The sequence below is a fragment of the Palaemon carinicauda genome, chromosome 16 (genome assembly GCF_036898095.1).
Source record: "Palaemon carinicauda isolate YSFRI2023 chromosome 16, ASM3689809v2, whole genome shotgun sequence".
Taxonomy (NCBI): domain Eukaryota; kingdom Metazoa; phylum Arthropoda; class Malacostraca; order Decapoda; family Palaemonidae; genus Palaemon; species Palaemon carinicauda.
This window is the reverse complement of record NC_090740.1, coordinates 25,006,933-25,026,262: the sequence shown is the minus strand read 5'-3', so window position 1 is coordinate 25,026,262 and position 19,330 is coordinate 25,006,933. Positions and strand designations below refer to the sequence as shown.

At 35.1% G+C, this 19,330-nt stretch overlaps 1 protein-coding gene across 18 annotated transcripts in view; it reads right to left on the bottom strand.

Moving 5' to 3' along the window:
• The window catches only part of LOC137655695 (ELAV-like protein 1), a 310,530-nt gene that overhangs the window by 159,829 nt on the left and 131,371 nt on the right, over positions 1-19,330 (bottom strand). For 8 of the 18 annotated variants that reach the window (XM_068389677.1, XM_068389680.1, XM_068389684.1 and 5 more), the window contains exon 1: positions 13,790-14,569. The exons of 3 other annotated variants lie outside the window; for them this stretch is intronic. In XM_068389677.1, coding sequence (XP_068245778.1) covers positions 13,790-13,806 — 17 coding nt within the window. In that variant the 5' untranslated portion in view covers positions 13,807-14,569. Of the gene's footprint in view, positions 1-13,789; positions 14,571-19,330 lie in introns of those variants that run through there. 7 more of the 18 variants (XM_068389667.1, XM_068389682.1, XM_068389679.1 and 4 more) reach the window with 2 other exon arrangements.

Here is a 19,330-nt window from a genome sequence, read left to right as displayed (position 1 = left end):
ACCCCTTATCACCAGAATAGGATTACTCCCTCTCTCCCTACCCTAAGGACGGGGAGAGACCGAGTACTTGTGCGTCTGGCAATGCAGCCGAGCGTGGCCAAATATATATATATATATATATATATATATATATATATATATATATATATATATATATATATATATATGGCCATACACTTGCTCTTTATTACATAGGGGAAATACCATAGGACAAGTGATCATTCTTTCCATTCGTAATGTAAGACAATACAATACCTACGTGCATTAAATTAAAATGACCATCCCATAAGACAGGGCAGTTTATAGATAAAGAACAAAATATGCCTTTGCTGTTAATTCATTTCTTGTAATGCCTAATATCAAACTTATGTTGAAACCCTAAGCACAAGGAAATTCACCACTCGTTGTCTAGGCAAAAGCTAAGCGCAATGAATTACCAAGAACAAGACTTATCATCAGTATGGTTATCAATAAATAAGTCTACCAGTATCAAAGGCCTATGACTAACTTGATCTTGTTTCTAAAGGCTGTGTGCTAGCCTACTACATTGGAATATTACACGATTTCTGTACAGTGTACAACTACCACCTTGGAATGCTACACGTTTCTATACTATGTACTAATTACTACCTTGGAATATTACACGGTTTCTAAACCACCTTGGAATATTATGCTTTCTATACTGTGCACTAACTACCACCATGGAATATTACACGGTTTCTGTACAGTGTACAACTACCACCTTGGAATGCTACACGTTTCTATACTATGTACTAATTACTACCTTGGAATATTACATGGTTTCTAAACCACCTTGGAATATTATGCTTTCTATACTGTGTACTAACTACCACCATGGAATATTACACGGTTTCTATAATGTGTACTAACTACCACATTGGAATACAGTATTACACCGTTTCTATAATGTGTACAAACAACCACATTGGAATATTACATGGTTTCTAATACTACTAACTACCCCCTGGAATATTACACCATTTCATCAAATACCTAGGCAAAAATACTAAACAACATTATTTCCGCGGTTGGGTAGGCTTGGTTGCTAGCAATAGTTAATCTATTGTAATTCCACAAATAAAAATCTGATTTTTTTTTCTGGAATATTTAGAAAAACATTTTATTCCCTCTAAATTCAGCCACTTTAGATAAAAATTTTCCTATTTTTCAACAACAGTCAGCAATGTACATACATATACCAAGGCACTTCCCCCCCATTTTTGGGGGTAGCCGACATCAAACAAATGAAACAAAAAAGGGGACCTCTCCTCTCTACGTTCCTCCCAGCAATGTAGCTCTAGATAATTTCCCCTGCTCTATTCATAGTATCTATGGCCTTATCTCCCATGAAATAAGTTTAATTCACCAAATTGGAAAATTACAAAAATTTTCACTCTAAAATCATGATAGAAAAACATGTACGTCAGACAAACTAAACGCTGTGTCACTATAAGGACCAGAAATATTTTTACATTCTTTTTTAATATAAAATATATTTAACTGTAATTAGAGTTAGGAGACTTTTTTTATATACTATACATCTATCTATAATTGCAAGTAAAAACCATACACATAAAATAATTTACTGTACCATGTGTTCTATTGCAAATTTCATACCGGAGTCCCCACTGTAAAACAAATCAAATGAGTACACATTTCATTCCTATCACAGGATATTTTTCTGCGTGGCCGTACCTATACTTCAATGGAACTAGTACCTCTGTAATCTCTTACATCAAACAAAGAAAAAAAGTCTTTGAGCCACAAAACTCGCCTATATTACACTGTTGCAATTACTGAGGATTATTCTTACTAATCCTTATAAAATACTTTGGTTCCACCAAGGCAACTAAATCCATAGGTTAAAATATAAATATTACAGAAAGAAATTTTCTCAGACTTTCACTCATCTATATGCACTCTGCAATCCTTTGGTCCCGCCCTGGTGGCTAGAACAACTGTTTGAAATCAAAATACTACAGAAGGATAGTTTCTAATTGGACATTTTTTTCCCCTTCCTTCTGGATAAATTTCCGACCGCTACTGTAGATCCCATCTAGCCTTGGGTCCATAGCTTCCCCTTTAATCTCAACTACACAAGGACGGTTTCCCCCAAAAAGGGTTTTGCTATTTACAAATGACCCACCCACTTATTTTCATTTTCTTTTTTAAATCTTTTCTTTAGGAAGCGTCCTAACACTCCATTTCAAAACTAACCTGGTCTCCCTTTACCGACAAATATTTGAACTGTATAAAATTTAAGCTAAGAGTTCTGTACAAGTTAAAAATTCATATGAATACACAGTACATACAGACATGACGGACGGATAGATGAACGACTGAAAACTGATAAAGTTTCAAACTCACTTGAAATTAGAGCAATTTATTCGAAAAAAGTGAAGTACAGTTTAGCTGGTCAAGAAAACACATGGCTGTGTAATATGACAATTACACAAGTATTGTGCATATCAGAAGTGAACACACTATCCTCAAGCTTACTAGGACAAAACTCAAAATACTGCGGTACGATATAGCTGAAAAAAGCAAAACTAAAGTCTAAGAAAAATAGCAAGTTTTCAGTTCTAACGAGAAGAGGATACTCAGGATGATGTCTTCAAATATAAAGAAAAATAATCCCAATAGGGGAGTAGCCAAAAGTAGATATTAAACACACCCATCCCTCCAGCCAACAACCTGAAGATCACATTCTAAGGTGCTTGAAGAGACAACTATCGACTGTTTCACAATTAAGGAAATAATTCAACCTAACCTCATGTCTACAATTTGAAACAATATATTTCAAAATTTTTATTTTCCTTAAGTCAAAGAAGTTTTTCATTATATCCAAGTGCCATATTGATCTTCTGTGACGATGTCCGTCACCTAACAAACCTCAATCACCAGTTGCTACTCGACACAATTGGTGTCAACATGACTCAGAGGATTTTTGGTAATTTTACTTGTCATTATTCACACTGAGCTACAGCCACTCAAAGTTGAAGAAAAAGTTTCTTACTACACACGTACATATTTGGTGTATTCCGTTAAGACGCCACCCCCAAAATGTTACACAGTACAATGGATAGTTTGCAACTTTGCATAAGAAAAAAGTAAAATATTACAAACTACCAACCAACATGTAAATAATGCTCTAAATTACATGCAACAAATCAGTTTAGGACTACAGTATATGCATTTACATATAAGCTATTGTAATGGAAATTTTTGCCTGGAGACTTCAAAATTTTCTTCCTGGGGCACCCTACCTTTCTTTAGTGAATTTTCAGTTATGCTACTCATTTTATCTCTAAATCAAGACATAAAACCTTTTATACCATAAGGACATAGAATATCAAGTACTAGTTTCCAATGAAAATATTGAAAATACTAAAAAGTCCTTAGCAAAAACATTTACAAATCCGATAAATGTAAGTAAACCCTTCTCATGAACATCACATACTTAGAGCTAACACCTTGATTTGGATTAAGTAAAACTTATCAAAGGAAGGATTCACTGATGACAGCAATAATTTAAACAGAAAATAAAACCACATCAAAAGGCGCAATATAATTCTCACTGTAACGTGAGCTCTGGAAGATTATAACACACTGGATAGTCCTTATTCTTCCCTCTTATAAGTGAAGGGAATCACCAAAACCGCATCCCTCTTATAATTGAAGGGAAACACATCCTTCTTATAGGTGAAGAGAAACACGTTTCTTTTATAAGAAACGAATTCCTCTTATAAGAGAAGGGAAACGAAATTAAACGACCGAAATCGTATCCCTCTTATAAATGAATGGAATGACCAAAATCGCATCCCTATTATAAATGAAGGGAAAATATTACTTATAATTGAAGGGAATGCATCCGTCTTGCAAGTGAAGGGAACGACCAAAACTACACCCCTCTTATAATTGAAGGGAAATGCAAAAGGAAACGACCAAAATTGCATCCCTCTTAAATGAGAAGAGAAAAACCACTTAAAGTGAAGGACATGCTTTCCTCGTAAAAGGGCAATGCATTTCTCTTATAAGTGAAGAGAAACGATCAAATTCGCATCCCTTATGTAAATGAAATGAAACGCATCCCTCTTCTAAGTGAAGAGAAACATCACTTTTTTAAGTGAAGAGAAACACATCCCTCTTCTAAGTGAAGGGAAGTACACCTCTCTTCTAATGAAGAGAAACATCCTTCCTATAAGGGAAGAGAAACATCTCTCATAAGTGAAGAGAATCACATCTATCTACTAAGTGAAGGAAAATGTGCCCCTCTTCTAAGTGAAGGGAAATGCATACCTCTTCTAAGTGAAGAGAAACTCATCCCTCTTATAAATGTAGAGAAATATACCCCTCTTTTATGTTAAGGGAAATGCATCCCTCTTATAAGTGAAGAGCAACACATCCCTCTTATAAGTGAAGAGAAACACATTCTTGTGATAAGTGAAGAGAAACACCTTCTGATAAGTGAAGAGAAATGCAAACCTCTTATAAATGAAGAGAAACATATCGCTCTTGTAAGTGAAGAGAAACACATACTTCTTATAAGTGAAGAGAAACACATCCTTCTTATAAGTGAAAAGAAACACATTCTTCAAATAAGTGAAGAGAAACACATCCCTAAGTGAAGAGAAATACATCTCTTTTATTTATATGTGAAGAGAAACACATCCCTCTTATACGTGAAGGGAAATGCATCCCTCTTATAAGTGAAGGGAAAAGCAGCCCTCTTATATGTCAAGGGAAATGCATACATGATGTCAGTAAAGGGAAACTACAAAAATCCCATCCCTCAAATAAGTGAAGAGAAACTACCAAATTGATATCCCTCTTATAGGTGAAGGGAAATGCATTCTCCTTTAAGTGAAGTGAAACTCGCCACCTTATAAGTGAAGGGAAACTCATCAATTTTGTAAGTGAAGGGAAAAGCATCCCTCTTATAAGTGAAGGATAACTACCATAATCCCATCCCTCTTATAATTGGATTGAAACACATCCCTTTTCTAAATATAAATACATCCCTTTAATAAGTGAAGGGAAATGTACCCCTCTTATAGGTGAAGGGAAACCCATTCCTCTTATACAAGAGAAAAAACTATTTTAAGTGAAGGGAAAAGGCTTCTTATAAGTGAAGGGAAACAAATCCTCCTTATAAGTGAACGGAAATGCATCCCTAGTGTAAGTGAAGTGAAACGCATCTCTAGTGTAAATGAAGGGACTGATTGATTGATTTGAGGTTTTCTGGCATCCTGATGTAAGTGAAGGGAAACGACTGAAATGGCAGCCCTCTTTCAAGTGAAGGGAAACGTATCCCTCCTACAAGAGAAGGGAAATGTAGCCCTCTTATAAGTGAAGGGAAACACATTGCTCCTCTAAGAGAAGGGAAACGTATCCCTCTTATAAGTGAAGGGAAACAAATCCTCCTTAAGAGAATGGAAACGCATCCCTCTTATGTGTGAATGCAAAAAACCAAATTCTCATCACATAATTGAAGGAAAAGAACCAAAATCACATCACTATTATAAGAAGGAAAAGAACCAAAGTCACATTTCTCTTATAAGTAAAGGGAAACACATCCCTCTTATACGTGACGGGAAACACATCCCTCGTTTACTAAGTGAAGGGAAATAACAAAAATCCCATGCCTCATATGATTGAATGGAAACGCATCCCTCTTCTAAATGTAGAGAAATACATCCCTCTTATAAGTGAAGGGAAACGACTGAAATGGTAGCCCTCTTATAAGGGAAACACATGCCTCCTATAAGAGAAGGGAAAAGACCAAACTCACATGACACTAATAAGTGAAGAAAAAGAGCAAAAATCACCACTCTTTTTAATGAAGGAAAAGACCAAAATCACATCACTTTATAATGAAGGAAAAGAAACAAAATTACATTCCTCTTCTAAGTAAAGGGAAACACATCCCTCTTATACGTGACGGGAAACACGTCCCTCTTATATGTGACTGGAAACGCATCCCTTGTTTAAGTGAAGGAAAACACAACCCTTTTTAAAGTGAAGGGAAATGCATGCATCTTCTAAGTGAAGGGAAACAACAAAAATCACATCACTCTTATAATTGACTGGAAATGCATCCCTCTTCAAAATGTAGAGAAGTACATCCCTCTTATAAGTGAAGGGAAACACATCCCTATTATAAGTGAAGGGAAACACATCCCTATTATAAGTGAAGGGAAACACATCCCTATTATAAGTGAAGGGAAACACATTCCTCTTATATGTTAAGAGAAACATCCCTCTTATAAAATGGAAATCCCATCACTCCTCTAAGTGAAGGATAATGCATCCTTTTTATAAGTGAAGGGCAACTGATCCCTCTTATAAGTGAAGGGAAATGCATCCTTCTTATTGAAGGGACACATCCCACTTATAAGTGAAAGGAATCACAATTCCTCTTATGAGTGAAGGGAAACGCATACCTCTTATAGGTGAAGAGAAACACATCCCTCTTATAGGTGAAGGGAAACCACATCCCTCTTATGAAAGGGAAATGCATCCCTCTTCCAAGTGAAGGGAAAAGCATCCTTCCTGTAAGTGAAGGGAAACATCACTCCTATAAGAGAAGGGAAACGCATCCCTCTTATGAGTGAATGGAAATGACCAAAATTACATTTCTCTTGTAAGTAAAGGGAAACACATTCCTCTTTAAAGTGAAGGGAAACGCACCCCTCCTTCAAGTGAAAGGAAACACATCCCTCTTATAGGTGAAGAGAAGCACATTGCCCTCATATGTGAAGGGGAACGCATCCATCTTGTAAGTGGAGGGAAAGAACCAAATTTACATCCCTTTTATAAGGAAAGGGAAATGCATTACTCTTTCAAGTGAAGGTAAACGCATCCTTCTTACAAGTGAAGGGAAATATATCCCTCTTTTAAATGAAGGGAAACACATCCCTCTTTTAAGTGAAGGGAAATGCATCCATGTCCTAGGTGGAGGAAAATGCAACCCTCTTTTATGTGAAAGAAAACACATCCTTCATAAGTGAAAGGAAACACAACCAAATTTACATCCCTTTCATAAGGAAAGGGAAATGCATTACTCTTTCAAGTGAAGGTAAACGCATCCTTCTTATAAGTGAAGGGAAACATCCCTCTAAAGTGAAGGGAAAATGTGGAGGGAAATGCATCCCTCTTTTACGTGAAAGCAAACATATCCTTCATAAGTGAAAGGAAACACAACCCTCTCATATGTGAAGGGAAATGCATCCATCTTGTAAGTGAAGGGAAACAACCAAATTCACATCCCTTTTAAAAGTGAAAAGAAAATAATCCCTCTTTAAGAGAAGGTAAACGCATCCCTCTTATATGTCAAGGGAAATGCATACATGATGTCAGTGAAGGGAAACTACAAAAATCCCATCCCTCAAATAAGTGAAGGGAAACTACCAAATTGATATCCCTCTTATAGGTGAAGGGAAATGCATTCCTCCTTCAAGTGAAGTGAATCTCGGCACCTTCTAAGTGAAGGGAAACTACTAAAATTGCAGTCTCCGCCCGAATTTATAGACAGCAAAATGTGTCACGTACCACATGGTGAAAGGCGCAAAAACTAAAAGGAGCTCTCCACTACTGGGCCTAAAGCAGTATACATAATAGTACCTATAAGTAAATTCACAATTGAAACTGGCAGTGTTTACTATCACCATCAACATACATACATATATAACTAATCCACAAAAAGCCCAACTTATGAGGTTATTTTAACAGGAATGCTTTGCAGAGATGGTAAAACCTTAAGTCATAATTCAACAGCTGGATCGTCTATGAAATTCTAAAGCCAGCTCATCAGTTTTATGTTGAACTCCAGAGCATGCGTTGACTCGATTCACATTTTATCTTTCACAAATTTCCACAAGCTACATACTAGGGCCATTCCTTTCCAATTCTTCTCATAGATCTTTATCCATGAATTTTGCTTGTGAATATTCTGTCCAGAAAGCATTCCTAAGCATATCTAACACACACACATTTTATATATATATATATATATATATATATATATATATATATATATATATGAAAAGTACAAAATTTTACACATTCTGACTTCCAAATAAGACCTCACAGCTAACCATACAGCTGTGTGAACTTTAGTGAGCTATAGTCGGGGGTCGATAGTCTAATTTTACACTCTCACACACTTTTTATATAATGAGAGTATAGTATACTGTGCATATACTATTATTCATATTATATCACATCATATACTGTATATATAGCAACACATTTTGATACGAATGTTGTAAAAAAAAATTTTTGTCGTTTTTTCAATAGTTTCCAGCCTATTTGATGTACAATTGCTACAGTTACGTTATGTGAAAAAAAAAAAAAACACTAGCTGCATTTTGAGCAGGAAAGAATGAGACTGATCTCAAGAAAGTGTGGTGTACTCAGAAGTTCCTATTCCTCTTCTCTTGAAAATAAGAAGCATAAGCCCAAGACCTCATTGCTGTAAAGTTGATAAGTGTGTTAACACACGACCATCTCAAAGAGGTAGTATAGGGGTAAATGGACACAAAAATGTTTATATGCATATAATTTACAATGCATGCTAAACCTTAAAATTATAAAATGCACAAAAATAATTGTGGTTTCAAGGCCAGAACCCCAAAAGACTATTCGGCTACGAAGAAAAGCAATACTGAATCCTCTTAATTGACGACACAAGAGGCTTATGTATTACAGGAAAAAAATTAACCACTAGAAATGAAACTTCCTTGCAACCAGGAGACTCGCTAGGATAATAAAACTAGGTTAAGTTGTCTTTGCACAAAGATTGAACTTTCCACACTAGTTTTGAAGATTATTTCAGTGAAATTAAAATGATTTAAAAGGAATTTGATAATCTATCATTTTGGGGAAGACAAACTCATCCACCAGCTGAGCCAGGCAGCGCCGAGCAATGACAAGTTCAATGTGCTATCCATTCAGCCAGACCATAAATTCTGCTATGATCTGATTAGTAAATGGATAAATGGTTTGATATAATACTTTATATATATATATATATATATATATATATATATATATACACACATATATATATAAGTATATATATATATATATATATATATATATATATATATATATTATATATATATATATATATATGTATATATATATGTATATATATATATATATATATATATATATATATTATATATATATATATATTATATATATATATATATATATATATATATATATATATACAGTAATATATATATACATATATATACATATATATATACTGTATATATAACGCATATTGGGTGAATAAAATGCATTTGGGAAGATATATAATACATGTTGATTTTTTCAAGATAAACAGTTTTCGAAGTATGATAGGCAAAACATCTGGAAAGGTTGAGAAAAACGGAGATGGGCAATGTGACGACAATGCTGATGAAGATAGATTGAGCCGTCTTGAGGTGGCATGATCAACGTGGAAAGAATGGCGGGAAACAGACAGGTGCATTTGGATAGGAAGACGGAAAAATGATGCTGAGAAGAAACAGTGCATATTAGAAGGAAGCAGATGGGACAGTGTACAATGAATTGACGAGGTACTGATGAGCCAGAGCCTGTGGAAGTTTCCTACACAGAGGGCTAATCCATGCAGACAGAACTGTGTACAAGGAGTCTACTAGCTACTGATGAGCCAGAAGCTGCAGAAGTTTTCCGCACAGAGGGCTAGTCCTTGATTTCCCAGTCCATATATACAAACATCCGATGTTTACCATTTAATTTTCAGATATTTTGAGAAAAGGTTGCAAGGTTGCAACCAATCAATCCAAACACATCTTTCATCGGGTTACAACCCCCCAAAGTCAAATACTACCAGGTACGTAATGACTAGGCAACTGAAGCAAGCAATCTAATATCATTGTGTATTTCAAGGGTGACTCAAAAATACAGAAAAATGAAAAAGGAATGACTAAACTAATCATACATGGCTACTAAAGCATGATTTGGAGAAAGTCAACAGTAAAAATCCCATAATACTCTTTACTTTTTTCACATAAAGGAGGCTTCTAAAGCAAAGTCTTGAACCACTGTGAAAACTGTTCAGAATATATAAAACATTTCCTAAGAAGTATTGTGTGTTTGTGTATATACATATACACATACGTTATATTTAAGTTATGTATGTATATACATATACGTATGTACCGTGTATATATATATTTATATATATATATATATATATATATATATATATATATATATATATACACAGTGCACATTGCCCATTAAAACCTATACATAACACAAATGCTGAATGAAAAAATTACAACTATATAAACATAACGATAATTTACACACATCACAGAATAAAATTCTATACAAAAACAAACAGAGGACTGAATACTTACTCAAAGTTGAAATTCAATCAGAATAAGAATCAAAGGACACTCACGTAACCAAGAACGTACTTTTGACGGGAGCATTTTAAAGTAATGTTACTGGAGAACAAAAAAAAAAAAAAAAAAAAAAACCTTGGATTGCAAGCTGCATTCAAGAGACTGACAGCTCCCGAAATAGACAGCGTCTACTTTTGCTTTTATGTAATAGTTCACAAAAAAAAAAGGAATATCCAAAGTGTTTAACCTTTACTATATTATAAATAAACGATGTTTAGGCAATCAAGATAGAAAGAGCTTAAAATATAAATCTAAAAGGAGCCGTTTAAAATTCCAGAAGGCTGTCTGGATAACGAAAAGATTTTCTGTACTGGTATAAAAGAAAGATTTCCAGAGGTCAAATATGGGATTAGAGCATGTCTGAAACTTGAGGCCTCTCTAACGCATACCTTTTAACATATGACATTTCAAGAATAACTAATAATGTTAAATGAACTGAGCCAGGAGAGAAAATTAGAAAAAACGTTAGAGCTGCCTTGAAGACATGGAATAAGAACTACATTGATTCAATTAATCATCTACTAGATTTGGTCATATAAAAGGCACCATCATAAACAATTGCTTCCGAAAAATTTAGCAAAGCTGATCCCTTGATAACTACAGTACACTCTTTTTAGTCTTTGCATTGTCGGTGCAAGAAATATATAGCTGAAAAAAATACTAAATCTATGATCAGTTAAAGTATAATTTCTAAGGAAACTCAAAAAGCAAAGTTACAATATTAAGAACACAAATGCTCACTTCATCCATGATATAGAGTTAATGACATGAACTACTTACCCATTCTATCAATAGTGCAAACAGAATACCGGTTTTCATAATATTAGTTATCAAAAATCACACACACAATATATATATATATATATATATATATATATATATATATATATATATATATATATATAAATACAAACAGAACACCGGCTTTCATGAGTTTGAAAAATTACAGATTATATATATATATATATATATATATATATATATATATATATATATATATATATGTGTGTGTGTGTGTGTGTATGTATATCAGTACAAACAGAACACCGGTTTTCATGAGTTCTGAAAAATTACAGATTATATATATATATATATATATATATATATATATATATATATATATATATATATATATATATATGTGTGTGTGTGTGTGTGTGTGTGTGTATCAGTACAAACAGAACACCGGTTTTCATGAGTTCTGAAAAATTACAGATTACATATACATACATACATACATACACACACACACACACACACATATATATATATATATATATATATATATATATATATATATATATATATATATATATATATATATAGTGTGTGCAAACAGAATATCGGTTTTCATGAGTTATAACAAATTAATTACATATCTATATATCTATATATATATATATATATATATATATATATATATATATATATATCTATATATATATATATATATACTGTATATCTATATAAATATATATATATATATATATATATATATCTATATATATATATATATATACATATATATATACATATATATATATAATCATACAAAAAGTCAATCCAACAAAAATCCATGCATGCCTATTAACCCAGTCATGTATTAATTGCGCGTGGAATGTTAGTAATTAGTAGTCTCAATCTAATCAATGATATACCAGGCATTATGCTGACTTAAAAAGCTCCAAGTGTACATTATACCAATCCCAAACATTTAACATAAGAATCAAATAATACGATTATAGTTATAAAATTTAAAAGAACGGCATCCATATGACCTTGTAGGTATTCTGAATGTTTAGCCCGAATCAGGTATGGTGTCAATGCCATTTGACACCAATTTGTATGTTTATATAAATATAATGAATATTTTCGTAAATATTTCCATTGTTTGAGATCAAAAGAACGATAATTTTTAATCTTCAAAATCGCTACTTCATTATTAAGAATATGTAAAGGCAGACCAAGGAAAAAAAATATATTAATTAATAGTTTCCTGAAGCTTCGTTCTTTTTCATGGATATTGAACCTAGTTTCATTTCTTTACAAAAATTATAATGCATATACACAGGAAAACAGGATAAAAATTACGGCACAATATAAAAAAATATGAAATATAAAAAGTCATTAACCCGAGATACAAATGATAACTACTACGATTTAAACTAACATTTTTTTTTCTTTTCAAACAAGGTATCTGAATAGTAGTCTTTGTTCAACAACTTACCACAATAAAACCTTATACATTACTGACGAATGTCGCATATCGGATATTCAAATAGCTACATGGTGAAAGCGCCACGCCCGTTTACAATTCCATACTGCAGTGATCAAGCTCCTTTATAGCTTTACACTGCAGTAATAAACCTTCACATAACTATAGCAAGGAAATAAAGAAGGCATGTCTACCGCTTCCACGTCAACATGCAAAACATTTCATCGGAAGAATCTGATGGCTTCGAATTACACACAACAGCAAACCATTTAGATTTAATTGTTCTTTAAAATTGAAAATAAAAAAATAGAAAATACAGCGGCGTGACGGAAGATATCAGTGCTGCAAAATGTACCACGAGCCAAGAAACGACAAATGAAGGAGAAGGGGTCGGAGCGGAGAAGTGACAGCTCTGCGAATTTTGCGATGCAACGCCGCTTAAATAATTTCCTCAATATAAAGGGGGAGGGGTGTAGTCTAGAAATTCAACCGAAACATAAGTTAAAATCAGCTTTACATGTTAAAACTATGAATCTAAAACGACCCTAATTTCTCGATGCTCATATAAATCAGATTTACTATTTTTGTTTGATTTCTTGCGCGATGCAAACCGGGTAGATAATATCAAGTCTACAAGACGGAGAGAAACAGATTCAGTAGTTAACAACATTTATTAGTAATAGTATCAAATAACCATGCAATAAAGGACAGGATAAGGTTATACAAGTAATTACGGATGGGAAGAGGGATGGAGAAAAGCGACCAGAGCGTGTGTATGTGATTGCAAGGGGCTTGGCCGCGAACTTGAGGCGATGTGCTGTGTACGTATAAATACATATATGCGCTTACAACAATAACCTTTGTACTTGCGCTCTTCCAAAGTGTTAACTAAACACAGATCTTTCATGAACTAATATATGTTAAGACAAAAGTGTGTGTGAAGCTAATTATGGGATGATGAGTCTTCCTTTTTGATTTCGTAATTGTATTTAAATGTTGCATATATTTTAAGAGCTAAGGACACACACCCCTCAGGGGGAGGCAAAACCCTGCCCGCGGCCAAGACACTTTTCCCCTCGCAAGCGAGACAGAATAGGAGGATCACCTGGTGGAATCTTCCATGGCGTGTGAAGATAGACGGGAAGAACAGAGGAGAGCGGAGGTCAAGAGCTCACCTGACGAACAATTCAACGTTCACGTCCCACGGGATTAATAATGTCCGGCGCTGCTACTGGTGCTTCTGATGACGTTGCTGGGACAAGAGGGCCACGGTTAAAAGGATGTAGGATGGTAGTTGTAGCAGAAGATACGGCACTCTACGGGCACGACAATCTCTCAAACACACGACACAGGACAGCTGTGGAACGCAGTATAATTTTGAGTGTTCTTGTCGTCTCGTACACCACGTTACGTACTCTCGTTGATTACTGCCTCTGCTGGAGAAGGAGGAAGGTGGTGGTGGTGGTGGTGATGGTACAGGAGGAAAATGAGGATGAGGAAGAGGATTCGTCCGAAGCTATTTCTATGAGCAGGGAGCCACAGCGACCGACTCTCTCAAGTGACAGAAAGGTCGCGGTCTCTCTTAGTTTCTTTTACGATACTTTATGTCTTATGAGTGTGCGTGTCTTTTCACGATAACAACAAAACACTATAACACTTTCTTATATTTGTACGAAAATCCGTCTTTCAACTGAAAAGAAGCAGTGTGTGAGTGTGTGTGGCGGGAGGGCGTTGAACACAGTCCAGCGGGAGATGTGACAGATGAAGAGGATGTTGCAGCAGCAGAAGATGCTCGACCACGCACCCTGTGTTTTAAACAGCACTTTTAAATGGGGGAGGTTATCACACCTGCTCACTAGGACCACTCAGCCAACACTGCCGCACCACACCACCAAAAACCCCCAAGGCGCCCCCCTTTCACACCACCAACAGCTCAGCTCGCCTACCCAGCCCGCGCGCGCAATGCCACTAGGCACTCACGCACGCGCCGCGCACGCGCCAATATCTTCATCACAAACATTCACGCTTCTCCGATTCACTCCCACAATCACGCTACTACCTACCTCACAATTTTTCTATATCCCAAAACAACCTTTTAAACCAGACCTTTCTATATTTATTCTTTCCTCTCCTCAATGGATACCGGTCAAGGGATACATCGCTCTTCACACCAGTGTTAATGAAAAGCAGACTTTCGTAGCATTCTTCCTCTTTTTTTGTGGATTTGTCCTTTTTTTCGGGGTGGGCGGGCATCGCTAGGGTGGGCCAAGACTGGGGATTTTGGCACCGCCCACCGGCGCCCACCAATGAACTAGCTTGAGGTTGGTCCCATGCCTGCTTTCTCTCTTTCTCTCTCTTCCCCTCCGCCCCAGCCTACGCAGCATTGCCCGCCCTTTATAACCGCCCATGCCATAAGGCTCCTTAAACTAAGGTCCAAGCCGAATCTCTCTTTCTCCTCTTTACATGGCAACAACTGGCCCAGGCTTCTTCATCCGATCAAGAGTGCCCATCATCCCATCTGCAGCCGTAAATGCTTTCCAAGTAACCCCAGTCAAATAATGCATAAACCGGCTCATTTTCTCCCGCGTGAATAGTGCGAGTTACTTCTCTCTCCCTCAGACCTAACCCCAACAGCCCCTCCTCCCCCTCCACCACCGTATTGGGAATATTTTTCACCAAAATTGTCTTCAAAAACTTGTGCTAATTTGAAAACAAGAATGATAAGCATGAAAAGCCACAACAATGTTGGGGAAAAATTCTATCCACCAACGTCAAGTGAAATTTGCCTCCATAACACCGCAGACTTTTTAAAGGTTCCACCTTCCAATAACAGCGTTGTTCCTCCAGTAATAACATCGTGTTCGACGTTCAGCAATTTTCCGTTGTACTCAAAACCAACATATCGCTTCCGGCACGCTGACGTTCCACCAAAATCGGATGTGCTCAACAAAAGAACAGAAGAACGGCTCCTCAGTGACCTTGAACTTCATATTAGTGCTTTTGCAGTTATTACTCATAGAAAATTCCCTACAAGACTAAAACTTTTATTACATGCATGTCTTCTTTTATCATTACAAAAAACATACAGACGGATTAAAAAAAATAGAAATGATAAAATCTCGTAAATATCAGTTTTCTTCGATTAATTATTTTACCTCTTCAATAAAACGTTATATATTAAAGATTCTGAATAATTCAATTATAAATATTTTAACACATACATAATGACTTCTATCTATCTATCTATCCATCTAACTAAATTTATTTTCTGAAGAGGAAAGGAGTTGATCTCTTCGAAAGCTCAATATATTTAATTTTTCATAAAATTGGGGGTTATTGTATTGATCATAAATACACGGAAAATTGTGTATTTTCATGTATATATATATATATATATATATATATATATATATATATATATATATATATATATATATATATATATCTTATGCACAAACGTTTTCAAGCTGAGGTATCACGCTCATATTTGACCTCTGCTTTATGACTGGATTGAAGTCACATTCAAATCCCTCACTGACGTAAATATAAACCTAACAATGTACTTCATTGTAGTCGACTCTTGATCTCGGAGAAAGGTCTGTAAATGACGAATGCATTTTCCTTCTCAGCATTATCATTACACCCACACTTCAAGAACAGCGACAGTCGCTTGAACTTGTGATGCTTTGTATCTTTGTATCTATTCCTTTTGGAATTCGAAGGCAAAAACTACTCCCCTAGAATTCTAGGTAAGGAAAAATCTACTTCCATAGAATTCCAAGTAAGGAAAAATCTACTCCCATAGATTTCGAAGGAAAAATCTACTCCCCTAAAATTTAAAGTAAGGAAAAATCTACTTCCATAGAATTCGAAGTAAGGAAAAAACTACTCCCCTAAAATTCGAAGGAAGGAATAATCTACTTTCCAATTGGAAGTAAGGAAAAGTCTACTCCCCTAGAATTCGAGAATATCCACTCCCCTAGAATTCAAAGTGAGGAAAAATATATCCCTATAAAATTCGAAGGAAAAATCTACTCCCCTAAAATTCAAAGTAAGGAAACATCTACTTCCATAGAATTCGAAGAAAGGAAAAATTTACTCCCATAGAATTCAAAATAAGGAAAAATCTACTCTCATAAATAATCTACTCCCATAGAATTCGAAGTACGGAAACATCTACTCCCCCAAATTTCGAAGTATGGAAGTATCTACTCTCCTTGAGTTCGATGTAAGGAAAAATCTACTCCTCTGGAATCCGAAGTAAATTGAAAACCCCAATTTAGGGCATTAATTCATCAATATCGAAAAAAAAAAAATAACTTTAGAAACAGAATTTTTTCTTTAAATTAGAATGATAAAGGGTAGAAAACGATTTTTAATCCGATATCATGTTTGTTATTCAAATTCAAATAAAAAATTGAGATGAGATACTATACATTTCAGTAGAACATAACCCCACCCCCTCTATTTAGAACTTGACCATGGTAAAAAAAAAAAGGGGGGGGGGGAATAGTGGTATCCGAGCCCCTAATGAAGCTATGGACTTGCGTTCTGTACGTTTAAGATTATTGGGACACCAGAAAGCTTCGAGGTTCTTCCAAAGAGGGTGAATACCACGACTTGTGCAATGGGAGGACTACTGACTGCCACAGAGTAACTATGGAAGAGCCATAACAATAGGAGTGCAGCTATTCATAGCATAGGAAACAGTATTAGTATTACTAATTAAGCTACTACATTAGTTGGAAAAGCAGGATGTTATAAGCCCAAAGACTACAACAGGGAAAAGTAGCACTGCGAGGAAAAAAAGAAAACAAAATACAAGAAAATAATGAATAAAATAAAATATTTTCAGAATATACAGCGAAATTTCACTTAACCCCAAAGGACACCCAAAATCGACAGACACGTAGATATTTATCTTAAAATTAACGTACATGCCAATTTGCAATCACTAACCAATGTTTGACTAGAATATTTTAGAAATAATTAATAGTATATTTGCTTGACATGCCAAAATAAAAATTATATTTTTGAAAAATAATTCAAACTTCATTCTTAGCGTTACTCCTGATTTTAGTTAATAGAAAGATTTTCTTATTTTCCACACGAATATAAAAACAGTTGCTCAAGGGAACAAGAGGGACTCCATGGATAATTGTAACATGAGTTAATTATCAAGATGTTACTGAAGTCATAGGACTTTTCCCTCTCCCAAGAAAATATTATCTTATTGGCAGAGTACTTTCCCAAAATATCATCTGGAATGAAACAACCATTAGCATAAATGCTAGAGAGCGAGGAGTTATTCGCAAAATTCTATCATAATTTCTCGATTAAAAGGAGGAAGGTATAAAAAAAAAAAAAAAAAAAAAAAAAACATGAGGTTATCGTTGTATGAATTCATGCACTTGATATTCATCATCACCAGCCGTTGCTAGTCGACTGCAAATCAAAGCCCTAAGACATGTCATTCCACTCGCGTCTGTTAATGGCCTTTTTATGTCAGTCACACCGGCAAATTTTCTTAGTACATCAATTCATCGTCTTCTCTTTCTTCCCATGCTTCCTTTGCAATCTCTAGGGACCCATTCTGTTATTGTTAATTATTATTACTACTACTTGCTACGCTACAACCCTAGTTGGAAAAGCAGGATGCTATAAGCCCAGGGGCTCCAACAGGGAAAATAGCCCAGTGAGAAAAGGAAACAAGGAAAAACAAAATATTTTAAGAATAGTAACATTAAAATAGATATCTTTTATATAAACTATAAAAACTTTAACAAATCAAGAGGAAGGGAAATAAGATAAAATAACGTGCCCGAGTGTACCCTCAAGCAAGAGAACTCTAACCCTAGACAGTGGAAGACCACAGTAAAGTGGCTATGGCACTAACCAAGACTAGAGAATAATGGTTTGATTTTGGAGTGCCCTTCTCCTAGAAGAGCTGATTATCTGTCATTCTCATTTAATGTCCTGCCATTTTCTTTCTTTTTCTTAGATAATTAGAACATGCCTTTCTTTAGTTAGATATTAGTTCTAAAAATTCTTCTTTAGCATCACTAATTCCTATGATTACAATAACTGTATAAGTCCATGAAAGTTCAGATACCACTAATAAAATGGATAAGGGGGGGGGGGGGGGGTTTGTGAAGTTCGCTGTCAAAGACCAAGGCACCAGAGCAAAAAGGGGGATTCTGGCACACCATTAAGAGGCATATATAACGATGAACTGCAAAAAAAAAAAAAAAAAAAAACCAAGTATTCAAATAAAGCTTTTCATTATATAGTTCTTTATCAACTAGCGGAGAAGCAATTAGGAACATCGAATCAGAAAGGACGACAGTTTCCTCATCATCACAACTGCAAACTTCAACTATCAGAGCATCATCCACATGTGCTGTATGAGCATCAAATTCATACATTTCAATAGTTTATGAATACCGAGCACAGATCTACAGAAGCTTTTTTTTTTTTATCAACGTCGAGTCACATTATAAAATACATCTCTTGCAATTTTCATAGTTCTGCCTTTCCGGGTCTGTTCTGCCCCACCCTTCTCCCCTAGTCCCATTCTATTAATAATTCAACTAGCCTACGATGACGCGTTTTAACATAGTTGCCAGAAACTATCAGCAGTGTCAAA